Source organism: Cololabis saira, chromosome 19 (assembly GCF_033807715.1).
Source record: "Cololabis saira isolate AMF1-May2022 chromosome 19, fColSai1.1, whole genome shotgun sequence".
In the NCBI taxonomy this organism is placed as follows: Eukaryota; Metazoa; Chordata; class Actinopteri; order Beloniformes; family Belonidae; genus Cololabis; species Cololabis saira.
This window is the reverse complement of record NC_084605.1, coordinates 36724774-36744351: the sequence shown is the minus strand read 5'-3', so window position 1 is coordinate 36744351 and position 19578 is coordinate 36724774. Positions and strand designations below refer to the sequence as shown.

The 19578-nt window shown below is 40.7% G+C and overlaps 2 protein-coding genes across 2 annotated transcripts in view; one reads left to right on the top strand and one right to left on the bottom strand.

The window, feature by feature from the left end:
• The first annotated feature begins 2153 nt into the window (after window positions 1-2153).
• psmc5 (proteasome 26S subunit, ATPase 5) lies at window positions 2154-7007 on the top strand. The gene is made up of 12 exons (XM_061707983.1): window positions 2154-2224; window positions 3256-3327; window positions 3424-3493; window positions 3630-3727; window positions 3811-3867; window positions 3984-4214; window positions 4379-4505; window positions 5489-5679; window positions 6291-6389; window positions 6465-6575; window positions 6656-6742; window positions 6842-7007. Exons 1-12 carry the CDS (start codon window positions 2201-2203, stop codon window positions 6893-6895), a joined length of 1221 nt encoding a protein of 406 aa, XP_061563967.1. The 5' UTR covers window positions 2154-2200; the 3' UTR covers window positions 6896-7007.
• A 17-nt stretch (window positions 7008-7024) lies between these two features.
• Window positions 7025-19578, bottom strand: part of LOC133419002 (MAGUK p55 subfamily member 3-like) — a 31517-nt gene continuing 18963 nt past the window's right edge. Inside the window, exons 10-19 of the mRNA XM_061707981.1 lie at window positions 17990-18186; window positions 17853-17917; window positions 17298-17315; window positions 13638-13679; window positions 9754-9912; window positions 9582-9662; window positions 8967-9060; window positions 8742-8850; window positions 8295-8414; window positions 7025-7636 (exon numbers count right to left, since the gene is read on the bottom strand). Coding sequence (XP_061563965.1) covers window positions 7457-7636; window positions 8295-8414; window positions 8742-8850; window positions 8967-9060; window positions 9582-9662; window positions 9754-9912; window positions 13638-13679; window positions 17298-17315; window positions 17853-17917; window positions 17990-18186 — 1065 coding nt within the window. The 3' untranslated portion in view covers window positions 7025-7456. The remainder of the gene's footprint in view (window positions 7637-8294; window positions 8415-8741; window positions 8851-8966; window positions 9061-9581; window positions 9663-9753; window positions 9913-13637; window positions 13680-17297; window positions 17316-17852; window positions 17918-17989; window positions 18187-19578) is intronic.

The following is a 19578-nucleotide window of genomic DNA, read 5'->3' as shown; positions in this document are numbered from 1 at the left end:
TACAATACTCAAATCCATACAGGTGCATACTTACATGTGGGCTGTCGTCCAGATGCTTGCTTGGAAGACACTCCTTTTGAGATGTAGATCCAAAGCAGCCATTTTTGGGGGGATTCTTTCAACATCCCTCGTCTTCTGTGAGAATAGTCTCATTCGAAGAAGATCAACATCATTGTCCTCATTTGATTCACTGGAGTACAGCCTACAGACAAAGTTTATTGCAACTTCTTTCAGCCTTGGAGAGGTTTGGAATGGAGTCTCAACGATAGTTGCAAACTCCTCTGTCAAGTGTGGAACTTCGTGCATCAATTTGCAGAAGGATCGCTTACCCCTGAACTTGAAAGAAGATGTGCTGTCTGATCCAGTGAATGCGTGGAAGAGAGCCATGGCTTTACATGTTTCTGTGCCCAGTTTTGTGGCAAGTGTTCAGGTAAATCATTCTTGATGTCTTTCCAGTTTTGAAGCAGATCCAGATTTCTGCAGTTGCATTCAAAGCCTTGATATGATGGAAATTAGCAGGATTACGACAACATCTGTGTAGACCATCCCAACTGATGCTGTTTGGAGGGCATGGAGAAGATGCACTAGGACACGAGAGTCAGCTTCCTCGTGGTTGCAGCGATCCATTGGAGGACTGTTTCCAACATGGTGGACGCAATCATCTGCTGTTATGAAGACATCTTTGTCATCTGGGAACTGTCCATTTGTTACAACCACAGTTGACAGGAATGAAAACAGTTCTGTCTTATTATCTCCATTTTCCAGAAATGCCTGCCAATCTCTTGGGACTTTGGCAGTGCCAGAGATGCGTTGTCGGGTGCCTGATCCTCGTTTTTCTCTTGTTCCTCCTTTGATTGTCAAAGCACGATATTGGTCCCAGACGATGTCCACTCGTGTTGATCTTTTCAAGTCACGTTGAACTCTTGGGCAGAAGACCTTGTTGAATAGGACTCTAACCTTAACCCTAACACTAACTCTACCATAACCTTATTTTTGAAAAATCACAGTATTATCTATATGGATGAAAACAGTCAAATAATTAAGAAGTGCAACAATAACAAAAGGCCTAGCCTGCAATTTGGGTGCTTCATATCACGTCGGCTAAATGCAGCCATATTTGTGTATGGGTATCCTAGCTATCTTTATGCTATAGGGATATTCTGAACAAAAATCTTAAATCCAGTTGAGTCATTACACAGCATTTATTTACAATAACTTTAAAAATCATGTTTCATAGCAACTTTGAGGACATTCCCAGACTTTATCTTCAAAAAAAGCACAATTTTGCTTGTGTCCATTTAATATATTGGGCTAAAAGTGTATTTCTTTTTAATCTGGTCACCAAATGCTTGGTATACATGTTTCTCCTTTTAATTCTGAATCCATACATGCCTCATATGTTAAAATTGGATAATCTAATGAAAAGTTGTAACAGTTTACATATTTTACGGCGCCCCCTAGAGGCCATTTTTTATCTATGTGTTTGACACTCGGACTCAAATTTTTCTATAGACCCTAAACTTCAACTTGGAAGTGAAAACCAAACTTTAACACCAATTTGAAATGACTAAGCCTTAAACGACCCCACTATTAAGCCTGATTTATGGTTCCGCGTTAAATCGACGCAGAGCCTACGGCGTAGCGCACACCGTAGGCTCTGCGTTGGTGTAACGCGGAACCATAAATCAGCCGACATGTCTCTGGTAGCGAACCGGTGTTCTGCCAATCCTTGCTCCCTGCCGAGAAATGCTACTTTGTGATTCTGCGCATGCGCACAGTGGATTTTCAAAGTTTGATTGGCACGTCCATGATTTCTTGCACGATGTAAAATTGATAATATGGGATGTTGAGTATTTGATCCTTCAAAATACACTACCCATGACATGAATTGCATTACACTTTGTGAACATTATACGATAAAGAGGGAAAAAAGACAATTATATCGCTTTATTTGATATCCATTCAGTCATTCGCCTTTATTTAGCCAGGCAGGTCATTAAACACATTCTTATTTACAATAACGGCCTGGCAAGAGACAAGGACCACTTGGGGGGGAAAAGGAAGTGGGCTAGGGAGTAAAACACAGTAAAATTGAAGCTATACAAAGGTAGAAAACCACTAGGTAGCATTTTTTGGCAAAGCAGCAAAAATTGACAGAACACCGGAAGAACTTCCCTGAACCGGAAGTAGCAGCTCCGAGATGGAGGTGGACAGGATCGTCAAAGTAGGTGGCTTTTTTTCTCCTCGTATTTTATTGCTTTATTGGCGTGTTAGCAAGGAGATAAAACTGTTGTGTCTTCAGGCAAACACTAATAATTAAATCGCCTTTAATATGGTATAACTCTGCAGCCGTGATTTGAGCGTTAACGGTAGTTAGAGGAAGGAGTGTGTTGTTGTGCTGTCTCATTGTAGCTAACGCGGCTAGGCGGCTCCAGCTGCTGCGAGCTTTAATCAGTCCCGGGTACCTTCGGTTAACGATAAGGACCTTTTATTTTTGATTTAAATGCACGATTATCCCATTTGCTGAGAGCTTGTAGTTTGCATTATAGTTTATAAAGTGTTGTTTGATTCGTATGTGTCACTAGCTCATGCTACCAATGAAAGAAAGCATCATTTAAGCATCCTGAACAAGCTTAAATATTTAGTTTTCCAGCTTTCTTTTGGATAATGGTTTCTTTATTATTTATTTTCAAGCTCAGTGAGTTATGCATTGTTTTGTGTGTGGATAATTCATCTACTAAACTATTAAAATCAGTCGTCAAATTAATATAATAACTAAAACTATACAACTTGATATAACATTTCTAACCTTTCCAGATCAGATATTAGGTTTCATGTTTCCAAACAACTTTGTTGCAAAGGTTTTTAGCACCATCCTACATTTGATGGATTGTCTGTTTTGAGCATGATATTTGAAGCAGTTGGTGGTTAATGATTCAATATTATTTCTTCAGTAAATCACTTGTTACAGACCTAAAACTGAAGATTCAATCGTAAAAGATCGAAAACATTTATTTTATTTTATTTTTTGCACTAATGCAGCCCCAAAGATAAAATAATGCACACATACATTTTTGGCTCATTATTTCATAATCAAATGTATGTCTTTAAATGCACACGACAAGAAATGTGACCAAAAAGAACATTAGACACATCTATTGCAAAAAACATAAATAAAAAATGTGGCTGAGAAAACATTTCACAAAATAGAAAGGTGCTGTTGGGTGGGTGATTTAATTCTTGTTATTTTCATAGATGGAGATGGGGGACAATAAAGGTGGATCAGGCCTCCGGCAGTACTACTTGTCTAAGATAGAGGAGCTACAGGTGAGACATTATTATACTTACATGCTGCCATCTGTTATTTGATGTAGATTTAACTTCTACCTGCCCATCAATCCTGATATCCTGTTTTCCCAACAGTTGACAGTGAACGAGAAGAGCCAGAATCTTAGACGTCTTCAGGCACAGAGAAATGAGCTCAATGCCAAAGGTATGCTGTTTTTATATCCTTCAAGACTGCAATGTGGTTTGTTTTTGTTTTTTTTCTTCTTAAAACTCTAGATAAAATGGCGAGAGAAGCGTTGTCCTTGGACGAAAACATTAAAGTTCTTCTTTTTGCTTCTCAGTTCGTCTCCTGCGTGAGGAGTTGCAGTTGCTGCAGGAACAGGGATCATATGTTGGAGAGGTTGTCAGGGTTATGGATAAAAAGAAAGTGCTGGTTAAGGTAGGTTGTGTTTATGGACTGTGGTACTATTAGTTTGATCAATGGTGTGCATTTTGAATTAACTTGTCTCTTCATTAACTCAGGTGCATCCTGAAGGAAAATTTGTTGTGGATGTGGACAAGAACATCGACATAAATGATGTAAGCTTCATACCGTTTTTTTTTTATTTTAGTAATTGCTTAAAAAAAAACAAAAAAAAAAACACTCAAGTAGTTTTACAAATATCATCTTTATTCCTTTGTTCCTTCTACTCCAGGTGACTCCAAATTGCCGTGTGGCTCTGCGTAACGACAGCTACACCCTGCACAAGATCCTGCCCAACAAGGTGGACCCTCTGGTTTCCCTGATGATGGTGGAGAAGGTTCCAGACTCCACCTATGAAATGATTGGCGGCCTGGACAAGCAGATCAAGGAGATCAAAGAAGTGATTGAGCTGCCCGTCAAGCACCCAGAGCTGTTTGAGGCTTTAGGAATCGCACAGCCAAAGGTGGGTGGTTATCAAAAAAAGGCTGCTTGAGTATGAAGGGGTTCTGATGTATTGATATTATCCTGAAAAGTAGCCAAATTTAAACATTTTTATTTTAAATCTCAAATGGTCATATCTCACCTTACAAATCAGTTTCAGCATGAGTCACATGTTTTTGCCTGCAGGGTGTGCTGTTGTACGGTCCTCCGGGGACAGGGAAGACCCTGCTGGCCAGAGCAGTTGCCCACCACACTGACTGTACTTTCATCAGGGTGTCTGGCTCTGAACTGGTCCAGAAATTCATTGGAGAGGGTAAGCTGCTTTCTTTCTCCCTGACACTTAAATCAAATCTATTGGCCCTTTTCCACTAGTACCTACTCAGCGCGCCCCGACTCGGGGCGGCTCGTCATGCTTTGTCCTCGTTTGTTTTTAGACACCCAGGTGAGAAGTAGGAGGTTGGAGCGAAGCAGCTGTGACGTATTTGATTGTGTATCTAAATGGAGAAGACAACACTAAAGATGTAGAACCTGGAGGAGATGATAGATGTGCTGCTGGGTCTGTGGCTTGTGTTCGATATCAAGTTCAAAAATGAGAGTGAGAGAAGCTTCAAGCAGCAACGTTTTTTTTTCTCTTTTTTTTTTTTTGTTTGTCGGCGCTGATGAGAAATAAAGCCTGAATTATGGTTCCGCGTTAAATCAACGGCGTAGCCTTACGGCATACAGTGCGTGTCGCCGCGTACCCTACGCCGTAGACTCTGCGCCGTAGACTCTGCGTTGGTGTGACGCAGAACCATAAATCAGGCTTCAGCTGGAGCCGCGAGCGCCTGAGAAGTGTCAGAGCTCCTGGTAGATCTAGTCGTTCCTTATCGCCCGTCTAGATCCCTTTTTAATTCTCTCCTCAGCACCAGGTTTATGAACATCTGCACCTCAGAGTTGGATCATGAAACAGACTTTTGCGCTGCCATTGCCTGTCGGATAAAATGAGGAAGCCGCGAGTCGCTCTCGCGCTGATTCCCGCTTCCTGACTCAAACGTCTGACGGCCCCGCCACCCAATCCAATCAGTGGCCTGTAGTGTGATGATGTCAGATACAGCCGACTCAACTGCTTAGAACCTCGGCAGAATAGTTACAGAAAAGTATCTACATGGCACGGCTCTACTCATCTCGGCCCGTAGTGGAAAAGCGCAAGACGGGGGCGTGGCGAGTAGAGGCGCGCAGAGTAGGTACTAGTGGAAAAGGGCCATATGTCCATCCTTTTACCACCATCTTTCTAATTGTATCCCGGTCTCACATCAGGGGCTCGCATGGTGCGTGAGCTGTTCGTCATGGCCAGAGAACACGCTCCCTCCATCATCTTCATGGATGAGATCGACTCAATCGGCTCATCTCGCCTGGAGGGCGGCTCGGGTGGGGACAGCGAGGTGCAGAGAACAATGTTGGAGCTGCTCAATCAGCTGGATGGCTTTGAGGCAACAAAGAACATCAAGGTATCGCAGATATTTTTAATTTGGTCATACATGTAGAATTTAGTTCTTCACTTGTCAGTTCTTTGGATATGACCAGTTACAGTCTTGTCTGACTGTAAACATTTATTATAACGGTTGCCTTCATTCATTCACGTGTACATTATTCTTTCAATGCAGCATCAGAATGTATTTATATATATTTTTTTTAATTGGATCACTTGTGATAAAGCAACATGAGGATATACACGACTGTCTCAGAAAATTTGAATATTGTGATAAAGTTCTTTATTTTCTGTAATGCAATTAAAAAAAAAAAAAAAAAAAAAAAACAAATGTCATACATTCTGGATTCATTACAAATCAACTGAAATATTACAAGCCTTTTATTATTTTAATATTGCTGATTATGGCTTACAGTTGTAATGAATCCAGAATGTATGACATTTCTGTTTTTTTAATTGCATTACAGAAAATAAAGGACTTTATCACAATATTCTAATTTTCTGAGACAGTCCTGTACTTCATGGCTAGTTAGGTTTCTGAGTTTCCATTGTCTGAAGGCACATGTCTTATCATTCTTCTCACTTGTGGGACGTGAACAAAACTTTCTCTCTCTCTCTCTCTCCCTGCAGGTCATTATGGCCACCAACCGTATTGATATTCTGGACTCGGCTCTTCTCAGGCCAGGAAGAATTGACAGGAAGATTGAGTTTCCCCCTCCCAATGAAGAGGTAGTTAACAGCCATACAAATTCCCCTGACAGCCGTTAACAAATTACATTTAACATGACCGCAACTCCCAAACAGGCCCGCTTGGACATCCTGAAGATCCACTCCAGGAAGATGAACCTGACCCGTGGGATCAACCTGAGGAAGATCGCAGAGCTGATGCCGGGAGCTTCTGGTGCTGAGGTTAAGGTGAGGTTTTACTTCATTAAGTGGGGGGCATTTTAGTGTCAATTGAAGGTGCACTTAAATGTGGTGATTGTGTGTTGTAGGGAGTTTGTACAGAGGCTGGTATGTATGCTCTGAGAGAGAGAAGAGTTCACGTCACCCAGGAGGACTTCGAGATGGCAGTGGCAAAGGTTAGTTTAAGAGGATAAAAGCAAAACCCACGCTGCATATTTTTTATATCAACAAAAAACTGGTATTTTCCCACTAACACGTCCTTGTTCCTTCATCAGGTGATGCAGAAAGATAGCGAGAAGAACATGTCTATCAAGAAGCTGTGGAAATAAAATGTCTTGTGTATTCTTCACACAATACAACCGCATATGTATATTTTCCTTTGTTTGTTTATGGTTTGTAAGTGTTACACAACTAAAGTCCTTAATTAAATGGTTTCCTCCAAAAAAATAGTGGTTTAGATCATTTATTTTCTTTCAGATCCATGACAACCGGTAATAGGTCTCCAGTAGGGACACAGTCTGCAAACTTCTTTATTTTTATGATCAATATGGCACTTCACATCATTGCTGCTGTTCTAACAGACCTCATAAATCAGTACAGATCCTAAATGATTAGCCTTAAACTTGGTCCTGCATGCCTGTTAGAGTCTTAATTCTACCACTGCACTCTTGCTATATACAATATGTACACCAGTACTGGCTCTGTGTGACTACTGATGTCACTTTCACTGATCCGTCTACAACGGGCTGTGATGTCCAAACTGATGGGGGAAAAAAAACAAGTTCTTTTACAATATCAACACCACTCTGCTACAACACACCCGGACAGGTAGAATGACATGGCAGTGAAGACCGGATCCCTGCAGAGCTGCAGCGCAGTCTTGCATCGTCCTACCGCCTCACCCAGCTCACGGGCACCCACTGTGGCTCCGTCTGCACCCGCTCCAGCACCACCTGCAGCTCTGCCAAGGCACTGGCCGGGTCCTCCTTCAGCAGGACGTAGTCCACCCAATGACCGTAACGCTCGCTCAGCCGCTCTGCAGACTGGATCATTTCCTGAAGATCCTCCTCCTAACGAGATCAAAGGGGAAGGGAGTTCAACGCTTGGATGCTAATGACTGAAATTATAGTAATTTGTGCACATTTTGTAACATCGATTCATACGGAAGAGTATTAGGACCAGGCAAGAGAAAAAAAATTTGAGTGGAAGATTTTTTTTTTTATTGTGCACTTCGAGAAAAAAGACGAAATGTCGAGAAAAAAGTCGAAAGGTCGAGATTGTTGAAATACAATTTGGAGGAAAAAGTCGAAATTTCGTGAATAAAGTCGACATTTTGACTTTTTTCTCGAAATTATTCTTCAATATTCTCGACATTTCGACTTTTTTCTCGAAGTTATACTTCAATATTCTCGACATTTCGACTTTTTACTCAACATTTCGACTTTATTCACGAAATTTTTACTTTTTTCTCGACATTTCGACTTTTTTCTCAAAATTGTACTTCAACATTAATCGACATTTCAACTTTTTTCCTCGACATTTCAACTTTTTTCTTGAAGTGCATAATGAAAAAAAAATCTTCCTCTAAAATATTTAAATTTTTCTCCTGCCTGGCCCTAATACTCTTCCGTAGATTCAGTACTGACGCTGAGATGTTAGGGGAAAAAAATAGATCTTTTTGGATGTGAAGTTATTTTTGTCCCAACTAGCATGTTTAGTATGACTCACTGTGATCCCTGCACTGAGAGAGGAAGAGGAGCCAAACTGTTTTCTTTGACCATCATAGATGCGAGGCCTCACAAAGACGATAAAAGGTTTGAACTCGGCTGTTCGGAGAGCGCTCAGAGCCTGGAAAGTACACCCAAGTGGAAACTCAGTATCCACTTTAGACCCGTGACTCATAAAACTTGTTATTCACAGCTGGTATTCTTCAGAAATTCTAATCTTTTTGTGTCTCATTTTAGAGCAACTGTTAGCTGATCTTAGTAGTTACTTTCATGGAAGCAGATGTAAGAATTAACGTCTTTAATGAATGCGTCAGTTGGTCAGCAGTTTACTAAGGACATGGTAATACACATGAAACTACAGACAAAGCACATTAGCTTTTAGCAAAATACATATTTTCATCATAAAAACTAAATGTAAATGTAAAATGTAATTACTTATGATACTAACCTCTGGTTGCACATCCACTAGACACATCTTATTGTGATTCAAAACTCTGTGAATGGACTCCAAACTGGTTCCATACAGATTATCTTTATACTCCCCGTATTCAATAAACCTGTAGAAACGCAACACTACAATCAATGAATCAGAAAAGTGTATTATTTTGCACAGGCTGAAACCCTGGTGCATGCTGGGATGTCAATATTGTACCTTATGGTTTCCAACACTCACTTGCCATTGTGGATGTCGGCCTCGAAAGCTGCTTTGCTGATGAAGTGGTACTCCACTCCTTCCCTCTCGTGACTCTTCCTGGCCCGGGTGGTGTCTGCAGGAGACGGGGTGGGAACAGTCAGACACTGGCTGGTGCGTGCATGTTTCTATGCTCAAGTCACGCAACTCAGAGTAAACCTGCATTTATTGTGTCAACCTGAAGATATTAACATTATATACAGGACTGTCTCAGAAAATTAGAATATTGTGATATTTATTTTCTGTAATGCAAAAATGTCATACATTCTGGATTCATTACAAATCAACTGAAATATTACAAGCCTTTTATTATTTTAATATTGCTGATCATGGTTTACAGTTTAAGAAACTCAAATATCCTATCTCAAAAAATTTGAATATTCTGGGAATCTTAATCTTAAACTGTAAACCATAATCAGCAATATTAAAATAATAAAAGGCTTGGAATATTTCAGTTGATTTGTAATGAATCCAGAATGTATGACATTTTTGTTTTTTTTAATTGCATTACATAAAATAAAGAACTTTATCACAATATTCTAATTTTCTGAGACAGTCCTGTATACGACCAAAATGAAAAAAGTGGAGAAGACTTACGAGGGACAGCCAGACTGTACCATCGAGGATGCTCGGCAATCACCTTCTGCTTGAGCTCAGTGATCCGAGCTCCTAATGAACCTGTGAGAACACGATGAAAACATCTAGATGCAACCATCCTGTCTGCTGTGTCTTCAGTTTTTCTGAAAATGTCATCTTTTCATGTCCTTACCTATGAGGACTATAAGGCGGGGCTTCTCAGCAGGATGCACCAAATATTGTGTGACTTCTTCGTAAATGAGGAACTCTGGGTGATTGGCGTCTGGAGTTTGTGCTTCTCCTGGTGAACCCTGGCGATCTTTCCTGAGGCGGAAACTTCTACGCAAGCTGGCTGCGGTGGAAACGTGGAATCGGGCAGATAATGCAAGTTAACTTTGAATATAAATGCCAATATATAAATCAATGTGCAATATGCATTAGCACTTTATACATCTGAGCATTGGAGCACTTTAAAGAAATAATGGGACGATGTATAATCTGCATTAACACTTGTAATCTCTTGCATTTAAGCACTTAGCACTTTAAACATGACGGTCACTTACTGGTATCAATTGTAACATGTTCTTATTTCTTATTGATTTTATCTAGCTTAGTCGTGTTTTTAAATGTTGTCTTTCGTCGCTATATCTTGTCTTCTTTGTTTGCTGGTGTCTGATTTTATGTTTTATGTTTGGCATAGATTTGCCGCAGGGACGAATGGTGGAAATTAGCCTATGGCTATAACCATACATGTTTACACCTGTGTTCATCCACATGTACAGTCCCTGTCATCAAATAAATAAAAAAAAGACTTCCACACTTGTCCTTATAAATAAAAACACAACAGCTCACACTATGGCACCCTGACTTTAAGAGACAAATTTTAACACAACGTCAAATCAGACTACTCCCTTTGCCTGATAAAAGTAAAGTCCTGTGCTGCACATCACACAACACAAACAGTGAACAACATCATAAGAAACCAGTAAGAGTACCTGAGTAAAAATCCCATGAGAAAGCATGGCCACAGATGGCAGGGGCCGCCTTACTCTTGGGAGAAACTAAAAGCTTATATTAGACCATTTATTTAGCCAGCTCACATCCTTTACACAATAAAAGCGTGGAAGCCATGCATGTGCTGCGTTTACTTCTCATTTAAGCACACGGACAGCGCTGGCGTTATGTGGGGCGAGGACAGGCCGCTAGTGATGCACAGAGAGAAGCCATGAGGCCACAAACACGCCGAGAAGCTGGGTGGCTGCTGCACGCCGGACGACTCAACCGCCAGTCTTACCTTTTTCTAACAAAATCCTGGAACATGAATCACATCCACGAAAGCTGCGCGAGGTGGATCTGTGATTCTGATCCATCAGAGAAAAGTTAAACGAGTTTCATCTCTGCAGTCACTATCAAAAGTTTTAGCATTTCATCCACCTGGTGCTGAGAGATTTTACTGTAGTTTTTGAGGAGGGACAACAGGAAAAAGTAAATGGAGCTACATATTCCTTCAAGCATATCCTCCGGGACCCATAGATGCACAAACATACAATGAAATCCAATCAAGAGCTGTACATACATGTCAATCTGGCTCACAGCCCCTATAACAGGGGTCGGCAACCCAAAATGTTTTAGAGCCATATTGGACCAAAAACACAAAAAACAAATATGTCTGGAGCCGCAAAAAATGAAAAGTCTTGTAAGTCTTGTATAAGCCTTAGAATGAAGACAAACACATGCTGCATGTTTCTATATTAGTTATAACTGGGGGAAGGTTTTTTTTTTCATTATGCACCAGAGAAAAAAGTCGATATTTCGAGAAAAAAGTCGAAAAGTCAAGATTAATGTTGAAGTACAATCTTGAGAAAAAAGTCTAAATGTTGAGAAAAAAGTCGAAATGTCGAGATAAAAGTCAAAATTTCGAGAAAAATGTCGAGATTAAAAAGGAAAGGAAAAAGGAAGAAAAAAAGAAAAAAGAGAAAAAAAAGGAAAAAAAAGGTCAAACATTTTTGAAAAAGCTCCAGGAGCCACTAGGGCGGCGCTAGAGAGCCGCATGCGGCTCTAGAGCCGTGGGTTGCCGACCCCCGCCCTATAACATGCAGATACTCGTCGTAAAGGGGACATATATTGAATAAAATTGTACTTTGTGTGCTCTAATTATAGACTATATAGTCATATTTTGTTGTTGTCACTATAACCTGCCACTTGTCTGGCACCACTAAAGTCTAAAAATACATCATTCAGTGAGCACTCCAGATTTAAGGGTGCTGTGCCACCAGAGACACAGATCTGAGGAGAATGATCCAGTTTCTCTTCAATTCAATTTTATTTGTATAGCGTCTAATACAACAAAGTTGTCTCTAGACGCTTTCCAGAGACCCAGAACATAAACCCCCGAGCAGTTATTACATAAACAATGGCAAGTAAAAACTCCCCTAGTGGGAGAAAAACCTCAAGCCAAACAGTGGCAAGAAAAACTCCCCTTTAGGAGGGAAGAAACCTGGACCAGGACCTGGATCATAAGGGGGGACCCTCCTGCTGAAGACCAGCCTGGGGTGGTCTCTTGATCTTCACCTAATTCTGCTGCGTTTGCTGCGTCACTGAAGCTGTTGAACAGCTGTTAAAGGAAGTGCAGCCTGCAGAAGAGGATGGTGGAGTGGAGTTAAGTCGTGCACTCCAGCCCTAAAACCAGCTGCTGTGAACACAGCTAAGAAGACGTGGTTGAAAAGGGAGCTTCTGTATTGTTTCTATGTAGTTACTACATTCATTATACTACTAGTATAATGACTAAAACATGCCTCAAACATTTCCTAAGGCCCTCGGGAGATAAAGGCAACTTTTGAAAAAAGGGCGTAATTCACCTCCTTTAAAGAAAATAAACAAACGAAACAAAAGAAATGAAAAAAAAAACATTCAAAAAATAAGTCATGTGATAATAAAAATCGACTGTAGACCCCTGCTCATGATTTTGGTAGAAACTTTCTACTAAAATCATGATATCTGGTATCTGTATGACAGCTTGTAAAGACCAAGAACCTCATTTATAACAACTGCAAAAGTTAGGACGCTTGCTTTATAAATAAACTAATGAAAAATGCTTAAAATGGGGATACACAAGAAATAATACAACAGTAGTGAAGATGTGCTGCCCATCCCCACTCATTGTCAGTGGCTCTTCTGGGAACACGGCAGATAATTACGCCCCCATGTGGTCAGTGGTGGTATTGCTACATAGAGGCTTTCAATGACGCTTCACACAGTATGTATTCATGTCCAATTGATAATGAAACTACTTAAAATCAATTATAATACAGCTGTCACAAATTACATTTGATTAAATACGAACTTTTTGTATATTTTCCTGATTAACAGCACAGTTTGGGATCAGTACTTTTATTTACACGACTTCCTCATCACTGACCGTCTTAAGTCACCTGACTTAAATGGTTCATTTGGCCAAGTCTGGCAATAAAACTTTTCTTCCTGTTGTAAGTACAGGCTATAAAAATAACATCTCATTTTTAAAACCTTGAGAAAAATGTGACAGGCCTTTTTTTTAGTGGCTGATGATATGCCAAATTAAAAAAAAATGGTTAGGAAATAATTGTGTCTACCTACCAGTAGCGCTTCGGGATTTGAGATACAAATTCATATTTTTGGTGAAGAGAATATGTTAATACTGTAGTGAAACCGATGTACTATTTTATAAATGAGGCCCCTGGTTGAAACTACTCCACAGAAAGAAAAGAAAACACACACACACACAGTCACAAATCCATACAGACAATCAGGAAGTCTGTCAAACACAGACATATCTCAGTTAATAAATACTCTATGTGCAAAAAGACTTTCTTTTAGTTTTTAAAAAATGTGCTAAATGGAGAGCTGAGGTTCAGCAACATTTGGACAACAATGTTATCATCTGCCCTTATTCTACAAGGCGACTAAAGGTCAACACCAATCCACTTTAACGCCTCAATTACAATCTGCAGCTTCAAAAAGAAAGTCTGAATTAGCACACAGACTGAGCAAATGAGTGATGGTGCGGTGATTGTGGACATTCCAGTTGTGCTTCCTCACCTACATCCTTTCCATTCAGGGCTGCTTTACTGTCACAGTCTTCTGTGGGATGGCAAGCAGGAAGAGGAGACAAGGTGAGGAGGGGAAGAGGAGATGTTGAAGGGGCTTCGATGCAAGAAGTGCAGTTACAGTTAAGAGGCATGCAGAATAGCAGTACCTGCAAATTCAGGAAATAAATAACAAAAAAAAAACAACCAAATGCTGAGGAACAAGTGGTCAGAGTGGTGAATTTCAAGTAGCTCGTCTGTATTTGCAGTTCATCCAAAAAGCCATGGTGGACCCCAGATGTGCAACACAAAACCACTGCACGAAAACCACTAAGCAACACAGAAAATACAGTCACAAAAATCAACTGCAAAATAAAACTGGTACTGCCTTTTCTGTTCTGTGACATGTCACTGTGTTTTTTCTTATATTGTGATTTTCCATGTTGTTTTGTTGTTGTGTTTCACACCTCGCAGCCCATTTAAGAAAGCAGTTTTTGTGCAAACGCACGTAAACCTGAGATGACAGGAAACTCTGCATTTTCTGTTTCAAAGAGGATGCCAACTTAACCCTGAGAAAGACGGTTAACTCAAACATGTAGTTACCACGGTAACTTATGGCCCTTTTCCACTAGTACCTCCTCAGCTCGCTTCTACCCCCCACGCCCCCGTCTTGTGCTTTTCCACTACGGGCCGAGGCGGGTGGAGCCGCGCCAAGAAGATACTTTTTCTGTATCTATCCTGCCGAGGTTCTAATGGCGCCTTTCCACTAGCACCTACTCAGCCCGACTCGCCTCGGTACGGCTCGTCACGCCTCATCCCGGCTTCACCCGTTTTGTCCCCGTTTGTTTTTCCACAGCCAGGTGAGAAGTGGGGGGGGGTGGGATGAAGCTGCTGTGACGTACTCGGAGAAATCAGCTGGAGCCGCGCAGCAGCCACCCAGCAGCTGAGAGTAAAACAGCCCGTCTACATCCCTTTTTTAATTCTCTCCTCAGCCACCAGGTTTATGAACATCTGCACCTCAGAGTTGGATCACCAAACAGACGTTTGTGCTGTATAATAAAATCGCTGCGAGCCGCGAGTCGCTCTCGCGCTGACTCCCGCTTCCTGATTCAAACGTCTGACGGCCCCGCCCCCCGACCAATCAGTGGCGAGGAGGGTGATGACGGCCCCGCCCCCCGACCAATCAGTGGCGAGGAGGGTGATGACGGCCCCGCCCCCCGACCAATCAGTGGCCTGTAATGTGGTGACGTCAGAAATAGTCCCGGCTCAGCCCGGTTAGAACCTCGGCAGAATAGATACAGAAAAATGATCTGCTTGGCACGGCTCCACCCGTCTCGGCCCGTAGTGGAAAAGTGCAAGACGGGGGCGTGGTGGGTAGAAGCGAGTTGAGGAGGTACTAGTGGAAAAGTGCCATAACCGGGCTGAGTCGGCAGTATATCTGACATCATCACCCTCCTCGCCACTGATTGGTCGGGTTAGGGTTAGGGTTAGGGGCCGTCAGACGTTTAAATCAGGAAGCGGGAGTCAGCGCGAGAGCGACTCGCAGCTCGCGGTGATTTTATTATACAGCGCAAACGTCTGTTTGGTGATCCAACTCTGAGGTGCAGATGTTCATAAACCTGGTGGCTGACGAGAGAATTAAAAAGGGATGTAGACGGGCGATAAGGAACGATCAGATCCACCAGGCGCTCTGTTTTACTCTCAGCCGCTCGCGGCTCCAGCTGATTTCTCATCAGCGCCGACATGAACAAAGGTGTTGCGCAATCGAGTACGTCACAGCAGCTTCACCCGGGACGATGCGTGATGAGCCGAGTCGGGCTGAGTAGGTGCTAGTGGAAAAGCGCCATTACTCTGAATGCAACCTGTTAGAGAGCAGGTTTGGTCCATAAACACTCCTCTTCATTAGGCTGAGAGGTTTCATTTCACCGGGGAAAAGGTCTCGCATACGTGAGCAATGATGCCCTTTCAGTGATGACGACGCAGCACTGACTGGAATGGTGCTGCATTTGTGCCAGGGAAGTATATTGATTATCAGAATGGCTTTTTCTTATTCATCCCTGCATCACAACCCCCCCATCATGGTGATGGAGTTTTCTCACAGGGATGCCAGACCTACTACCACGCTAGTAGTATCTGTAAGAAAAACACCCTTGTTCCTCTCAAGCAGTGTGGTTTTCCTTTCTTTTCTTTTCTTTTGTACCTTGGTAGCTATTTCCTGGCCACAAGCCCGAGAGAGCCATTAAATGAAGAATTGTGCAGGATTTTGGGTACATGATTTGGAAAGTGATATGGTTAATAATGTCAATAATGTTTTCTTTCTTTGCTCTCGCTCCCTCCTCAGTGAGTGAATTCATTTTCCTTTTGGATTTCTGTTATTACATGTCAAAGCTCCTTAAAATGATTATTCCTTTACTATGGGCAAAATGTAATTAAAAAGGGAGTGACAACCATGAACCATTTGAGTTACCTTATTCGACATAATCTTTAAATGCTTCCACGTTTTATTTTGTTTTTTCTATCAGCACAAGTCCACCTACATGAAAGGCTCACTCATGCGATATTATAACAGTTGTTTAAGATTTAAATCATACATTCAGTCACTCTACAACTTGTCCCCCGTGCCAACGCTTTCCATCGCCACTGCAACCGTGTTACTTTTCTGCTGAAATGTGCGCTCAGATTGATATGATGCAGGAAAAGCTGTAATTCTAACGAGGAGAAGTAGCATCTGTTCTGTGGAGCTGACGGTTGCCCCGGTGAACCACAGCATCCAACTACGTTAATGACGGCTTTTTGAAGTTGTGGTTCAGTTGAATGAACAGACTTTAAACACCTGGTTTGACACAAACACTGAGGTGTTGAAACTCTGGGAACTCAGGAAACTATGAGATTCTCATCTTGGTATTTCTGTTAAACCTCCTTGTAGCACCCTATAATGTAATCATTTCCTATAATGTAATCATTTCCTATAATGTAATAATTTCCTATAATGTAATCATTTCCTATAATGTAATAATTTCCAGAATGTAATAATTTCCTGAAAATGTAATAAAATTTGCACTTAACTCAATCGAAAATGTAATAAAACCCAATAATGTAATAACTTCACCAATAATGTAATAAAATATCCTGACAGATATTGTAATAACATGTCTACCGATAATTTAATACTTTATTACGTTATTGGGAATTTATTACATGCTACTCAAAGTCTGGAATTTAACCCAATAGTCATTCTGGTGTTTCAAATCCAGTGTATATAACATTCTTAAATACTTAAAACACAAAATGTAGAACTCTGGACTGAAAATGAACATATATATTACATTATTTGTCAAGTATTACATTATCAGTTTTGGGGAGAAAAAAAAAAGACCCACCTGAAAATGTAATAAATTCCCAATAACGTAATAAGGTATTACATTATCGGTAAAAATGTTATTAGAATATCAGTCAGGATATTTTATCACATTATTGGTGAAGTTATTACATTATTGGATTTTATTACATTTTCGATTGAGTTAAGTGCAAATTTTATTACATTTTCAGGAAATGATTACATTATAGGAAATGATTACATTATAGGGTGCTACACTCCTCTCTGAAACAGGCCGCAGAGCATCATGGTACAGGGATATGAGATGATTTCTAACATGAGGTTTTGGTAACGTACCTCTCTCAATCCGCACATCTGAGGTTAGCAATGCAAGAATAATGCACATGTTATTGTAGAGTCACACAATGGAAAATGTCATCTTGAATATATATCTCAATTCAAAACACCTTCTTAAAAGAGTCAAGCGTTTGAGTTTCATTGTTGTTACTCTCATATCTGCTGTTCTGCATCTACCGTGCTATAGATGACGCTAAGTAGATCTGTTTAATCAAGCTTATAGAGCATAAGCCGATTTAGGAGAAATTCCTTTATAAACTCAGATGAAGTATTTTTACAATACCAATAAAGCTCAACAAGAGTTCAAAAGTTCAGCTTTAATGTTGTGCAGCTGATAGACGTCAAGACTTGCCTTTTGTGCCTTTAATTTGGATTAATATTTCATCTATTTTCAAAGATTAACCTCATGTCTTTTTATAATCTCTCTTTCTGCATCTCCTCACGAAGATTATATCTGACCCGCAGGTCGGACTGCAATGTAAGCTTCTTGTACATTTCTGCTTGTTGGTCCTGAGAGAGCAGTGTTCATGCTGGAGTTTAGTGGTGCTTGCTTACATGTGGGTGTTTTGGGGGACGTAGGGCCGGGTAGGGAACCCATTTTCATTCTATACCTCAGGCGTCTAAAGAAAAACACATCGAGAGTCAGTTACGTGTCTTGCATGCACATGAACATCTTTGGGAAGGCTGTTCACCTCTCCTGGAACTGCGTGGAGGGGATGAGTCCGGCCCGCAGGTTACACTCCCCCACTCTCTTGGCCTGCCACCAGGTGGCGTCTTCCTGGGTGACAACCTGAAGAATGTCGCCCTTTTTAAATGGAAGTCCGGCTTCTTGGCAAGGCGTGGCCTTGTCCTCAAAAGGCGTGTAGTCAAACAGAGCCCGGAGATAAACCTTTAGGCAAGAGGGAAATATCCCGTTAGAAACTATGGTACTGAAAAGGAACAGTTTGATATACAGGACTGACTCAGAAAATTAGAATATTGTGATTTTCTGTAATGCAATTACAAAAACAAAAATGTCATACATTCTGGATTCATTACAAATCAACTGAAATATTGCAAGCTTTTTATTATTTTAATATTGCTGATCATGGCTTACAGCTTAAGAAAACTCAAATATCCTATCTCAAAAAATTAGAATATTCTGGGAATCTTAATCTTAAACTGTAAACCATAATCAGCAATATTAAAATAATAAAAGGCTTGCAATATTTCAGTTGATTTGTAATGAATCCAGAATGTATGACATTTTTGTTTTTATTTTTTTTTAAATTGCATTACAGAAAATAAAGAACTTTATCACAATATTCTAATTTTCTGAGACAGTCCTTGTCGTATTTGCAAATACGACAAGCACTCATTGGCACCTTTTCTCACAAAATCACTGCTAAGAGCTACACACCTGGAACGCTTAATTAAAGAAAGGAAAACTCACAAGGGCCACTAAAATAACCTGAAACTGGCAAACGTAATAACAAGTCATGTACTGAAAGTTGATTGAATGAAAAACAGACACTGCTTTTTAATTGTCTTTTAAAACAATAATTTAAAAGAAAAAAAAAAAGAAACTACTGAAACTAGCGCGGAACTAGAAAAAACTAAAAATAACGTGACCTTATGACCTGTTGAACTAAAGTGTGTCCTGTAACAAACACCAAAGGTGTCTTCAATCAGTCGGTCTGACTATTTAAAATAGTTAAAAGTCGCTCTGCTCTTTGGTGTGGTGGCGTTCACCACGCTGAACATGGACCAGAGAAAGGAAAGGAGAGGTTACGTAGGGAAAGGTTGGAAGACCAATTCCGAGCAGCTTGATGTTTATGTGACTACTACGGTGGCTGACAAGGGCCAAACGCACTGCAACGGCCTAATGCCTTTCAGTTAAGGAAAACGGCTTCAAGTACAGAAATGATTCAAATTCACAAACTCAAAACAAGGTACAAAAAGAGAAAAGAGAAACAATGCAAAGCACAAAACTATATAAAACAAGAGACCCTCTTCAAAAGAAAAACGCTTCATGACCGGTCACTACAACCGAAAGCGCCCCCTGCAGGTTTGCAGCACTTCCAGTTGTAGTGACCGGTTATGAAGCGTTTTTCTTTTAAAGATGGTTTCTTGTTTTATATCATTTTGTGCTTTGCATCGTTTCTTTATTTGCAGCGTTTGATGATGCTACATTTGTCTTTGTTTTTTGCAGCACGTTTTTTCATTTGCACCACGTTCCTCTTTTTCTACCTCCTTTTGAGTTTGTGAATTTGAATTGTTTCTGTACTTGAAGCCGTTTTCC